We start from the raw sequence: 14,761 nt of genomic DNA, 5'->3' as shown, positions 1-14,761 counted from the left end.
GAGACCACTCCGACTCCAGTGGGGTTGTCCTGGAAAGTGAGTCTGCAATGACATTCCGGACACCTGCCAGGTGGGTGGCTGACAGATGCCAACAATGTTTCCTTGCTAGGAAGAAAATTGCTATCATCACTTGATTGATATGACCTGACTTGGAGCCTCCCCTGTTCAGGCAATGTACTATAACTGCATTGTCTAGTACCAACCTGATGTGAATCTGTCTGGCCGGACAAAGTTTCTTTAACGTTAGGAACACCGCCATGGCTTCTAGGATGTTTATATGGAACTGGCGGAACACTGTCGACCACGTTCCTTGGACTTTTCTGTGTTGGGAGTATCCCCCCCAAAAGCTCAGGGAGGCGTCTGTATGTACCACGAGAGACGGAGGGGGAAATTGGAGAGGCACTGATCTTGACAAGCTCTTGACTGTCGACCATGGGCGAAGTCTTTTCCTCAAGATCTGGGGGATCAGAGAAAGTTTGTCTCTGCTCCGCCTGTTGGCTCGTTTCCGCCAAACCCTGTTTATGTCTTTCAGTTTGGTTTTCAGCAGCAAGTCTGTTACCGAAGCAAACTGAAGAGAGCCGAGAATCCTTTCCTGGGTACGACGAGAGGCATGCTTGTATCTGAGGAACTGTCTGGTAGCTTTGGATATTTCTTTTCTCTTGGCTGGTGGTAAAGACAGTTTGTGAGTGCTGAGGTCCCAATGAATCCCTAGCCACTGGAATTGAGCTGCTGGGAGTAAGCGTGATTTCTTCCTGTTTATTTGGAAACCGAGGTATTCCAAGAAATTGATGACTATATGGGTTGCTCTTTGACACTCTTTGGCACTGGGTGCCCAAATAATCCAATCGTCCAGATACGCAGCCAACATGATCCCTTGGGACCGAGCTCTTGGACGACTGTCTCTGCCAGTTTGGTAAAAATTCGGGGTGCGATGTTGAGCCCGAATGGCATGACCCTGAAGGACTAGGCTTGTTTTCCTAGTCTGAATCCCAGGTAAGGGGAGAAGTTTCTCGCAATAGGGACGTGATAATATGTGTCTGTAAGATCTATAGAGGTGGTGACGGCCCCACGAGGAAGTAGGGTCCGTACCTGTGAGATTGTAAGCATGCGGAATTTGTCACATTGAATGAATGAATTGAGACGGGACAGGTCCAGAATTACTCTCCGCTTGTCTGAGTCCTTCTTCGGAACACTGAACAGATGGCCTTGAAATTTCAAGTGTCTGACTTTCCTTATTGCATTCTTCTGCAGGAGTTCTTCTGCAAAGTCCTGTAAGTCCTGGGATGGGTGTTGAAGGAACCTGACTGGTGGGGGAGGCCCCTTGCACCAGCTCCAACCCAGTCCTTTCGAGACTATGCTGTGGGCCCACGGGCTGAAGGCCCAACGGTCCCTGAAGAGATACAATCTCCCTCTCATTGATTAGGGGAAGGTCTGCTACCTTTGGTCCCGCGGCCTCCCCTTCCCCGTGAGAGGGGCCTGGATGTTGCTCTACCTCTGTAGGCAGCTCTAGCCCTGCTTCCTCTCGCATATCTGTTATAGCCTCGAAATGTTCCCCAGCTTTCAAACGAGGCGTTGAAAGCTGGGGACGTCACGAAAGTTGGTGTAGCGGAAGCATGTTGATTCGGATGCACAAAAACAAACTGCTGTTGGGGTTGCGCCTTAGATGTGGAGGGCTGCTCGACCTGTGAAACTGGAACAGCCTGAAGCACAGTCGGGGCTTGAGGTCTCTTAAAGCCCTGGAACCTCCTGAACCTCTTCCCTTTAGGCTGAGGGCAGGAGGTCTCAGAAAACTTCCTCTTAAAAGGAAGGCCCCAACGAGAACGGAGACTTTGGTTGGGTCTAGTAGCTTCAGCCATAACAGTATTAACCTCATCCTCCGGAAAGAGATTAGGTCCCCAGATAGAACTTTTTATTAGCCTATTAGGTTCATGTCTGATGGTGGTCTCCTTAAAGATGTGTTTTCTGCAATTTTGTCTGGCTACTACAAAGTCATAAAGATCTGACTGGAAGGAAGCCAGAAAAGACTTTGTAACCACCTGAAACAAGGGCTCGTCATGATAGGCTAGAGCTGTTACTTCTGACATAGTGACTGCGTGCAGGGAACGACCTAACCTGCACCTGGCTTCAAATTCTGCTTTGAGCAAAGCTTCTGGAATTCGAGGAAGATGCTCACTGAACAAGGCGGAGGCACACTCAGGATTGAGCTTCCCTACTGTAAAAGTTGCCGGAGCTCCCAACCAACACTCCGAATCTCCGGGAAAAAGGAGAGAAGTGGAATCCGTTTCCCGGAGCTGAGGCATAGGCTTGCCATCCAAACCCGCTTGAAGAGTTAACTCCGCAATTTTAGTAGTGCAAGGAGTCGGAATGGCATCGCCAGTAGAGAACATCGTGAAAGTCCCTTTGAAAGGAGTGAGTTTAGTGTTCTCGCACTCCCAACTGGTAAGAGCGCGCAACAGAGTAGATTGAGCCTGATCCTTTGGAAAGATAACCGTCTCCTTAGGGACCTTATCAGACCTAACCCAGGCTTCTTCCGTTAGCCTGGCGTAAAACTGTTGGGGGAAGAACTCCAGTTCCTCCAAGCGACGGGTGCCTAACCCTTCGATGGTCAAAGTGTCATTATGCAAGGGAGCATGTAAGGCCAGACGCCATGGGTTCCCTTTATTGAAGGGAGGCAGTTTGGAGGCATCCGAGACAACATGGGACTGGTGCGCTGCTCCAGACTGGATGAACCCGGAAATCAGACTTTCTTGGGCTTCTACCTTCTCTGTCAAAGATTGCATAGACTCTCCGGAAGACTTCAGGCTTGAAGCAATACCATCAAGCTTAGTGTCAACTTTAGAGTCGATCTTCTCCATCAAAAGATTTATGAAGGCCTCAGAATCAAAGTCAGGCAGAAACTTAGCTTTTGAAATTCTGGATCTCGACCCCTTATGAGGGGGAGCAGCCTTAATTATTGGTGGCACCAGTTTGGGAACCGGAGATGACAGAGAGGGAAACCTTTGAGATTTAGAAGGTTTTGAAGAATCTTTCTTTTTCTGTGTTTTTACCTTGGGCCTGACAGATTGAGATCTGTCCCCAAGGTTAGCTGGATTCGGGAAACCCTGGAAGGAAGAGGAAGAAGACGACGGTGAATTAAGAGATGGAACATACACACCAACCCCGCCTGTCTCTCTTACCACCCTACCTTCAACCTGATGGACGTCAACTTCGACAATCATGGGTTCTGAATGTAAATTAATAGCCGCCACCTCTTCCGCTACTTCTCCGCACAGGGCGTCGTCTTGGGAGGATTGTGTATCCAGCCGAATCTTTTCAATGATCGGCGCGGCTAAGTCCTTTGGTAAAGCGGCGGAAATCCGGGCACCAGGGTAGAGGAGATTACATATCTCCTCTGAAAGAACGTACGGTTTGCCGGCTGCCACATTCCTCCCGAATCCGCCGACCCAGGACTTCAGAGATGACAGCGCTGCGGAGCGGATTACAGGTTTAGCCTGGAAGAGAAGGCGGGGTTAATAAAAATCCCTCCTGAAAGGAAGAGCTATAAGAGGTAATATAATCGAAAAGAGACTACAAATTAGTCGACTCGACACTTACTGATTCATCGGACGCCAGTCCGTAAAGGGCGAACAAATCTCGCAGCCTTCTGGGTGCCAAACGATTCCATCCCCAACATGAACCGCACAGCTAGAGTGCGAGCGGCACACTTCGTGACCGAACGATTGCTGGAGAATGGCCGAGCACCCAGGTTCTTCACAACGTACCACCTGTAAGTAGGAGGATGGTAAATGAATACCATAAGAACAGGCGCCGCCGGAATAAGACCGGCGGCGAGAGAGATTGTTAATAGCGTAAAATTAATACAAGGAAAAAACAAGGCAAAAAAGGGACGAATGTTTTTAGAATCATAAATAAGCGGAGACGTTATAATGCTCCGCCGCAGGGGATGTTATAATGCTCCGCTGCAAGTCACTGATTTCGCTGCATATACATTTATGGGAACGGAGTCCCCATGGCGGAGAAGGGGGAAAAGATATACCTCCCCAACAACCGCGGTTAATATCACCGTAGTGATAGAACAACGAAAAACAGGACTAGACCGGCGGAGATGAAAAATAAATAATAATAATAAATATCCCGAATGTTATCATGTATACGCGGGACAATGTTCGACACACAAGCTTCCAACCGGATAGACATTGGAAGCAAATCTACGAAACACCGCCTGGATGAAAAGGGAGTAAGTGACATAAACCTGGCGGAACGACGACTGGTCGAGTGGGCAGCACTCTCCAGACGCTGAATATACCACCCAGGGGAGGGGGGAAACTGAACAACAGTGAGCGGCTACCCCCCCATACAGGGGGAAACGCACAGGTGACGTCACAAATCATATGACGATAACTGAGCTGCATACACGAGAGAGGAAAGAGACCGTAGCCTACACTCCAAAACCCAAGCTTTTGGACTAGACGGGGGGCCAGTGGGGTATGCCACTGTGATGGGGAGAGAAGGACCAAGGTCCTAGCTCAGCCAGCCACACGAGACTAGAACAAACAGGGAAGGAGGAAAGTGAGGATTCCTCACGCTACAGGCACTCGTAAACAAGGCAAACCTAACCTCCCAAGCCTAATGGCTGAACGGGAGATTAAGGTAGCCTAACACCGTGTAAGAGCACAGCACGTCTAGCCTAAAGAGAAAGGCTAAAAAACTATATCTAGGATAACAATACAATAAAAACATTCAAAAGAGGAGCCTGAGGATAACATATTAAATACGTATATAAAAGCATAAACGAATTGACGAAAAGACAGGCCAATAATAAGCTGCAGCATCGGACATAAGGATACCGTGTGTATCCCAAGATGGCCGCCAGAACGCCAAAACGAATGCCAAACTTAATCTAAAAATATAAATGTCATCCTGCCTTGTAAAAATCAGCTAACATCATGAATAAATACTTCACACCAAGGAGTACAATTTAAAACTGGAGGGGAGGAGAAACTGAAAAGAGGGACCCAAATTCTATTGTCAGAAAATGGGAGACCCACAGCCTAAATGATAGTGGATAAGCAAAAACACGATCTCGTCCCCAACCAGCAACTCGATGCAAAGTAAAATATATATTTTCTCCACACAAACTCCAAATTATATGGAGTCAACAAAAACAAGGAGAAAACACACACAATAGTATAAAAAATGTTGAGATTGAAGATCAAAATGTAAGAGGCAAACAAAAAGCATACGCTGCATATGACGCAGCGCTGCAAAACACTAAGACAGAAAATCATAAGATTAAAATTAAATTGCCTCTAAGACCAACAATCCAACCAGAATTAGTACTTAACTTAGATGGTGAGAAAATCTCGGTGGAAGACATGATGAGCTGCCAAAAGGAAAATACGATCACACACAGAACGAGGTGTTAACACAATCAGTGCTAAAATTGGAATGACGTGTCAGTCTTGTGATGACGCCTACTTGGCGGTCGGGTGAGTATTCTGGTTACAAGTGTGTAACGGCTCATCCAATTTGGGACTTTGAGAATTGAGAAGTCTATTGACGAAGGCCTGTGGAAGCGTAATAGCTCACCCCTGGTATATATCGACATCTGTTTAAGATGATCGAACTGGAGGTAGTAACTCCAGCATTCTACATAGCTTTTTTCTCTGGTATATATACCTAGAAATGTGCTAATTGGAACCAATTTCACTGGCTGACACAGGTCGACCCAGAAATGACTATATTATTATTAGAAATTGATACATTAAAATTTAAAAGAGAAGTAATTCAAGGAAGAATCATTTCTTGGAGGAAATATGCATCAGATCTCTCAAATAATACTCCCATACAAAAAATATGGGAAAAATTCTGGAAAATAAATGGTATCAATTTTAAACCACCTAGACATGCCATAATAAAAGATGGGAAAAGAATACTTGATCCTAAAGAAATGAGTAATGTAATAGCAGAAAGTTCAGCAAAAGTAAGTAGTGACAAAAATTTAGATTAGCATTTCCGCACAAAGAAAAATAATATAGAATTAATAACAATAAATTTTGAAACAATAGAAGATATATATTATAATAGAAAATTTAATACGGAAGAGTTGGAATTTGCTCTGTTGAACAGTAATAAAGATCCCAGTAATGTAAACAATTACAGTCAATTTCTTTAACAAGTTGTGTATGCAAATTACTAGAGAACATGGTAATTGCTCGACTAACATGGCACATTCAAGAAAATAAAATTTCGGCTCCCACTCAGTTTGGGTCACACTGTAATAGATCTACACTGGATTCTCTGTCTAACTTGGAAGACCACATACGAAGAGGAATTGAACGAAAACAAGTTGTCAGAAAATTTTTGACATTGAAAAGGCTTATGATGCTACATGGAGATGTCCAATATTAAAAACATTACATAAAAAGAGCATCCGTGGACATTTACCTAGTTTTATCCAAAACTTTCTGACAAATCACACTTTTCAAGTGAGAATTGATAATGTATTGTCAAGTACATTTCCACTTGAAAATGGTGTTCCACAAGGAAGCATCCTTAGTGGCACACTGTTTACTTTAGTAATAAATGATATCAGTAATAATCTACCTATCGGAGTTAAAGGTAACTTATATATGGATGATTCTGCCATATATTATTCAACATCTCGCATAAAATATGCAGAGCAAATCATTAGTAAAACTATAATTCTATACAAAAGACTCAAGCAGTAGTTATATAAAAACAAAAAGTGGAAAAAAGGCAAATAAATGGATTAAAAATCAGAAATCATTCCATACCAGTAGGCCAAACAGAAAAATTTTAGGGATTAGTATATGATGCTCACTCGAACTGGAAAGCCCACATAACTTACATGAAGTCAAAATGTAAAAGTGCATTAAACCTAAATAAAAATTTATCGGCACTACTTTGGGAGCTGATAGACATACCCTTACAGTCTTACAGTACTGTATAAAGCAACAGTGCTGTCTATCATTGATTATGGAAGCAAAATATATGGCTCGGCATCAGACACAACTCTGAAAATGTTAGACCCAGTTCATAATGAATGCCATAGAATATGTTCAGGAGCTTTTCGATCATCACCAATGTCTTCTTTACAAGTTGAATCTCTCTCTCTCTCTCTCTCTCTCTCTCGAGATAGTAACAATGAAGAGTGCTCTGAGAATTCATACAAAAGATTCTCCAAACAAGAAAAATTATTTGGATTAAGAGACATGTTTATAAACAATCATCTGCCTCCTTTCCCAATTGGAGCTAGAAAATTGGTTGAGTCGCTTAAATATACAGTTACCTTTAATAGTAAAATTACCTCCTTGGACAATGAATAAAATGAGAAATTGCACACACTTAAAATATTTACCAAAAAGTTATTCATATACCCAAGAACACCATAGACAACATACAGTAGAACATATAATCCGAAAAGGTCCACATTACGCAATATACACCGACGGATGTTAAGTCACAGTGCGGAGTGGGATATGCTGCAGTATCCCCAGACAAAATGCATCAGTTCTCTCTGCCAGGTAATGCCTTAGTATTTACAGCTGAGTTATGTGCAATAGCATCAGCTATAAAAATAAGTAAAGAAGCTTCATGTAATGATTTTGTGATTTACAGCGATTCCAGAAGCGCTGTAGAAGCCATTCAGATCTATAATAAAAAAAGAATATTGTACAACAAATTAAGTTTTCACTCCAGAAATTGTATAATGATGGAAAAAATATTGAAATATGTGATCCCTGCCCATGTAGTGATTAAGGGAAATGAAGAGGCTGATAAAGCAGCTAAAGAAGCAGTCCACATTACAAGCGCAAATGTAGACATCTCTATTAGTGACTTTATAAGATTTATAAAAACAATCATTGTAAGTAAATGGCAAAATATATGGAATAAAGAACCTGAAAATAATAAATTAAAACTGATAAAATCAGTGATGGAAAATGGAATTCATCATATCAGAGAGAGACACAAAGTAATTCTGATGTGTCTCTGAATAGGCCACACTCGTTTGGCACATGGACACTTAATGAACAGTCCATGTGGCTTTCCTTCCAAATGCCCAGATTGCAAAGTGTTGATAACAGTGAAACATGTATTGTGTAAATGTCCAAAATATAACCTGCAGCAATTATCAAATTTTGGAAATAGATCAATAAAGGAAATTTTGTTAGAATCTCCCACATTTTCAGTAATATCAATTTTAATGTTCATGAGGAGCTGTGATTCAGTTGATAAAATATAAAAAGTAAATAATAGAAATATGAAAACCCTTAGGGGTCTAATGAGTTTTAAAACAACTAAATTTAAAAATTTTAATGAACTTATTTTAATTTTAATATCCATTTTTAGTGAGTTTATATGGAAACGTAAGTATAAATGTTTTATTGTGTGAGTGTGTTCCAGTATAAGAGCGTGTACTTTTGTGCAGTTTTTAATTTAATTTTCATTTATTCATCACCATACCGAATGACCTATTTGGTCCCAGTGCTAGGCTTCTAGCCTAGACCTGTCATTTCATCCAAATCCTTCAGGCCAGCCCTATGAGAGCTCATAGTCAGCTCAGTGGTCTGGTTAAACTGTTTTAATAATAAAATAATAATTCTCCTTGTAGTCTACTCCTTCCACCTATATCATCTTCAGCTTCAGCTTTTCTGGTTCCTCTTCTACCATCACCTGTATTGTTCCTATGCTGACTTCTGCTTCATTAGCAACCTCCAAATTTAGGATAAGGAGGATGCCATTCTAGCAGCTGTATTGGCTCATGTGGCTCATGATTTGCCTTCTATTAATGATATTTGGTCTCATGAGGCAGCTACAAGTGAGTAGGCCACGTCAGGTATTGCTAACCCACCTGTTTCTCCCCTCTCTTAACTGCCCTCCCAGCCATCGCTACGCTTAATATTCATTGTTTTGTCTTTTGCCTCTTGGTGCTTCAGATGTTGAGCAACAAGAGGGTGTGCTCCCTGTGTTTAATGATGTTGCGTCACTGCTTCCTCTTTTACCTCTCAGCAATTCTTTCTAAACACTGGGTCTCTTATCTTCATGCCTGAGGGGAAACTGGGCGTCTCCATCTATTTTTGCCAACAGTACCAACCACTCTGGTGGTGGTGTTGTGAAAATATTCATTTAGGCTAGGGCTGGTGTAGAAATTGTCAGTATACAAAATAGACCCATCACCAAGATAAGGGGGCCATAAGTGCTTTCATGACAGCTCCAGAGGACCAAGAGGATTGTTAGTGGGAGTGTCAATGTTTGTTCTGGTGTAAATAACAATATCCATGACATATCCAGTTTTGCAGTCACAAATAGTGTATATTTTTATACCAAATAAGTGCCTTTTTGATGTAATATACTGCTTGAAAATTAGGGGTCCCATGAACAGCACAAGACTTTTATCAGTCACAATTTTTTGGAAAGGATGAAAAAATCTTGAAAATCATTCTCGTATCAAGAGTCATAATTTTCCTCATTTTCCAGAGTCTATCATCGGTATTGGAGTCTTGCAAATCGTTGTCTGTGAAGTACAAAAATGTTTACGTTGTCTGGTATTGATCACGAGGCATGAGCTGTGGAAATGCTGACTTGTGAATAAAAAACATTCGTTGACCAGTAGTCCCTGACACAGTGGGGGCATGAGTAATTATTGTGAGGAATACTGTCATTTCTCTCTGGCTAACATCTGTCAACTTTGTCATCTTGCCAAAGCCTTGTGATCTCCCAGTAACACGTTACCTGTGGTAGTGATTCGTTTCATCTGCCATGACATGTATCACATTGCCTTCAGCGAAAAGCCTTAAGTAGTCTGATTCCTTGCTCTCATTATTCAAGCTGCAGTTTGTTACTCCTGCCAATCCAGTAAAAACATAATCATTCGGCATATAGTCTTTTCCATCCATCCACTCATCACGTTCGGAAGTTCCAGCCAACACGCCACGCATCCAAGCACCACTTGCACCACATCGGTGAAGAGACCTCCTCCCCACCAGCCTCTCTGTTTCATCGCCTATAAACTCACTTTTATACTGACCACTTATATCACTTCCTGCATGACTAATATATTGCTGTTGATCATCATCATCATCATCATCATCAGCAACATTTCTTCTTGTCAGTGTCTTTTTAGAGGTGTTACAGTTTACACTCTTATCTCCCAATAAACCAAATTCCCCAGAGTCACCACAGGATGTACTGGGCCAGGGATCAGCGGGAGACGCAGCATCACCTTCCACCACGAGTTCTAAGCAGTGGCTCAGATAAGGCTGCAGGGTTACCATTTAATTATTTATTACTCACACAAGTAATTTGAATGTTTTCCTGCAAAATTCAAGCAAACTTCATGGTGCAAAATATGAATTCTCACCTGAACCAGTCTGGATTAGACACCAAAAGCTGTTATTATGCCTCACATGATCATACCCAGACACAATTGGTTAACAGTAGTTATGATTCATTTCAAATAACTTTTTTTCTTAAAATTATTGTATTTTTGGATTATTGTCAATGTTGAAGAAAAGCTGTTTATTTTTTAACTCTGAGAACAATTTTAACCCATAAAACAAGGACCTTCATCATGACGGCTTTAAAAAACATTTTGGAAATATTTTTAATTCATTACTCAATTTTTGTAAGTAAAAATAACTCTTTCAACCAGGTGGAGTTTGTGAAACACAGCATGCGATTTTGGATTCTAGAAGGTAACAAGTTTGCACAGCAGTTGTGCATTGCATTTGGTTTCAATCTTCTAGATCTTCATTACCATATGAGGCATGAACTACACAGGCAAGTGATGAAGAAACTGTATTTGTTTCACCACAAACCTTTACTTACAACTATTCCTTTAGTGTGTAAGGAATCCATCCCAGTCACTTCAGTCCATGTTAACCCTTATGCTTTGGAGGTAGTGATTTTTTGTTGTAGACCAGAAGGCAGAAGAGGTAAACTAATAAGTATTGAAGAAAAAAAAAATTTTACTTTTTTGTTGATAAATTAGTTTTAATAATAAAACTATAATTATATATCAAAATTAAGCTAAAGATCTGAAGTTTGTGTTGAAAGTATTGAAACTCAAGAATTCTAAAAAATAAGACCATATTTATTAACCAAAAGTAAAAAAATAAATAAAAAATAAACATGGCCTTACTTTCACTCCACCCCAAATGTGATCTGAAATAATTTTATTTAACAAAAATGGTCTTATTCAAGTGTGTATATTATTAATAGAATGGACTTTCAGCTTGCAGTGGTATAGCATCAAAGGCAAAATCTTCCTATCCCCTCTTGGACATAACCTAAAAGGAAAAGTCCAAACTAAGAAATAAAGTTATGTATGTGCTCATTTCATATAAGTAACTTACCAAGTAATTACATAGCTATACTTTCCACTAGTGTGGCAGTTTAAATTTTAAAATCCGCGTGCTTGGCAGTGGTTACCAAAAGTTCGACGCCAACTCTTGAGTGCCCCGCACCGATTCCTGAACACTCGGCGCCGATTCTGGAATGCTCGGCGCCTACTCCAGTGTCAATATCTGTCCAGTACTTGACTGCTGCCTGTGAACATTTATCACCCGCTCACGGACAGTTTTCTAGTATGCACTGTGGTTCTTTCTTGAATGTCAGTTCCCAGTTGAGCGCCTGGCTCTGGTTTTTTCAAGTGACCAGCACCAGTTCTTCAGTATCAGTCCCACATTTGGGTGCCATACTGGGAGCATTAGTCTGCGTATAGAGAGGTCTTCTTTTCAGAGGACATTTATGTTAAGTATTTTTGAGCTTTGTGAAGAAAGCTCCCTCCTCTTAGACAGCAGGAGCACTGGTTAAGAAGATAGAGGACTTCCAGTTTTTAGTTGAGAGACATTACCTCACTTTGTCTAGGAATCCTGTCCTGTGTAGGTAAGGACAATTGAGGTGTCCTTTAGAGATCTCTGCTCTTTACTTTGAAACCTCAAGAAGAGAAACTGCGGTGTTCTTTTACTGCTGAGGGAGTCACACAATTGCATTCAGTCCTGTTCTTTTTGCCTTCAGGCCTACATCTCCTCTTCCCTCAGGCCACAGTTGAGAGAACTGTCTGTTCTGCAGAAGGGTTTGGCTCAGTTTGTCAAACCCAAAGTTATGCCTGTGCTAGGTTTCTGTGTTTTCCGCATATGTCTTCGGCCTGTGCGTAGTGTTATCAAGTCCATTATCATTGAGTCCACTTGAATGTCCAAGTGTCCGCCAACTGTCAAAGAGTCTGCAGGGTCGGCAGCCAGTCCGTATGGTGTTCTGCAAGTCTGGACGAGGATCTGCAAGTTTCCTTGGTTGTCCACAAGACCGCATAGTAGTCAGCGAATCTGCACAGCCCACAATGCCATTATTTTCTCTTAGAATAGAAGACAAAATTCAGGATAGAGACAATCTTGTCATCCACTCTCCATGGGCATTTGGATGAAGACCTGAGTTATGCAGGAAGTATCCTTCCATGTCCCCGCTGGACTCTGAGAGTATCTCGAGTCCGTCTGGCAGGACAACGTCGTCTTGCGCGAGGATCCGTGTTCTGGCCTCTCTACGACAAGCCTACTCTCAAGCCCTCACTCCTCTAGTGTTTGACTTCATCTGCTGGGCCGTCATTCTTTGCGTGGGTGACTGACTTTTTCGATTACCTTCGAAGGAAAGTGCAAGGAGGTTTTCTAACTTTTGGGACAGGGAAATGCAGCTGGACACCTTTGTTGATCCCCTTAGCCCTGAGTTAGGTGGGACCTACAATAGTGGCTGTCCAAACATAAACCATTGGAAGGAAAGTGCCTTCATACTACAAACCCAGACCTAGTTTTCCATTTAAACATCTAGGATCTGGGTTTGGGAGCCTGCTTGGGGAACTGGGTAGTTTCCAGGATGCTGCCCTTGGAAGAACATAATCATCTCAGATAGCGGAAAGCTTTTCACTTGCAGCTTCAATGCTTATCGACCCTGTTGCACTCCTAGACTGTGGTAATCTTGTTACAAGACCACAGTCCTAAGTATATTCTCATCTCTGTCAGATAGCAGAAAGCGTTTCACTTACGGCTTCAGCGCTTATCAACCCTATTTCACTTCTAGACTGTGGTAATCTTGTCACAAGACCACAGTCCTAAGTATATTCTCATCTTTGTCAGATAGCTGAAACCTTTGCACTCACGGCTTCAATGCTTCTCGACCCTTTTTCACACCTAGACTGTGGTAATCTTGGTTCTAGACCACAGTCCTTAAGCATATGGAGAAGAAGGAAGCAAGGACACACACACACACACACTCTCTCTCTCTCTCTCTCTCTCTCTCTCTCTCTCTCTCTCTCTCTCTGGGCATATCGGCATATCTCTCTCTCTCTTTTTGGGCATATCGGCATATCAAATTGAGTTTTCCAGCACTCGACTTTTTCAAGGCACGTGAATTAGTTATGGCTGATGCACTGAAGTGTCAGAAGCTTCTCCTTCCTGCCAAGTGGACCTTTGATCCCCAGGTCTGGTGGAATTTGTGGAATCTCTGGGACAGGCTGATTATGGCCTGGTTTGCTGCCTCAAGGAACCTTTGCCTTTCTCATTTCGTTCTCTGGTCCTAGACCCTCTTGCACGGGCAACTGATGCCATGCTGCAAGTTAGGTTCAACCTGGACCTTAACACCCTTCTGCATTCCAACTTGGTTAAGGAAGGGCTGAACAAGTTTTCAGGTTCATCGCAACGTAACATTGACACTTGTAGCCCCATTCTGGACCATGAATATTGGTTCCCAACCAGGTATGTTGTTGGTGGACCCTTCACGATTCCTTACACAATCCATATCTACTCAGATAACCTCACTCCAAAAGATACCGCTAAAGGGTGGATGACTCTTTTCTCAGACAGATTTACAGACTGGCCGGGAGCTTGCCTGGAAGAAGTGAACTTTTCAAGACTGACTGCGGAGACTGTTGCACGATGCAGACGGCAGGCTTTTTGCCAAGTACTCCAGTTAGAACTAAGTAGGTATTCTTCCGTCCAAGGTGTAATGGTTAAAACGTCTCGTCTGCAAATTCCTCTGTAGCTCAGATAGCGGAACTCCTCCTATACCTGAAGACTGCCAAGGGGGGCTCTCTTCTTCCACCTTACCTGAGGACTGCCAAGGGGGGGCTCTTCTTCCACCTTACCTGTTCTTAACTTTCTCTATGAAATCTGCTGAATGTTTAATATGCAATTCTGAAAATTTACCCAAGTATATTCCTAGTTCTCCAGCTAACCACACAGCTAAGTTTTTGCTAGGAGATTTCATACTAGAAACAATAGGGTGTAGTGGGCAGCCATCTATGTATGCAAGTTCAGGTAGTTTACTTGAGAATAATTTATTGCATAGCGTGTCCTTCCCATTACTTAGTTTACTGATTATTGTCTTCACATTCTGGTTGAAGGTATTCTGAAGCTTTTGGACTGTGGGAGGATTCTCTATTTTAGCATAGAGACCATTAGGGGTGAGTGGTACTATCAAGTTGTTGGGCAGGTCAGCAGTAGAGTAAACTTTGATACAAATCGTAACGTGGTCAACATTAAAAATAAGTTTGAGAGATTATTTAGTAATTCCATTTGGATCAAATTTAGCAATATGGATAATATAAAGAATATCTCAAGCAGATTATTGACTAGGGATGAAACAGCAGCACTAGAACTAGGATTACATTTCTGTGTAGGGACTACAAATAATTTCAATATAGAATTCAGTAGCAAGATTAACTACCTTAATGTTGAACAACACAATGATT

General features: G+C 42.0%; 1 protein-coding gene across 1 annotated transcript in view; it reads left to right on the top strand.

Moving 5' to 3' along the window:
• LOC136851000 (uncharacterized) overlaps positions 1 to 11,095 on the top strand; it is a 137,150-nt gene extending 126,055 nt beyond the window's left edge. Inside the window, exon 6 of the mRNA XM_067124974.1 lies at positions 10,676 to 11,095. Within this exon, the coding sequence (XP_066981075.1) occupies positions 10,676 to 11,014 (339 nt within the window). The 3' untranslated portion in view covers positions 11,015 to 11,095. The remainder of the gene's footprint in view (positions 1 to 10,675) is intronic.
• The last annotated feature ends 3,666 nt before the right edge of the window (positions 11,096 to 14,761 follow it).

The sequence above is a fragment of the Macrobrachium rosenbergii genome, chromosome 23, assembly GCF_040412425.1.
Source record: "Macrobrachium rosenbergii isolate ZJJX-2024 chromosome 23, ASM4041242v1, whole genome shotgun sequence".
Lineage (NCBI taxonomy): Eukaryota > Metazoa > Arthropoda > Malacostraca > Decapoda > Palaemonidae > Macrobrachium > Macrobrachium rosenbergii.
This window is presented reverse-complemented; position numbering and strand designations above follow the sequence as displayed.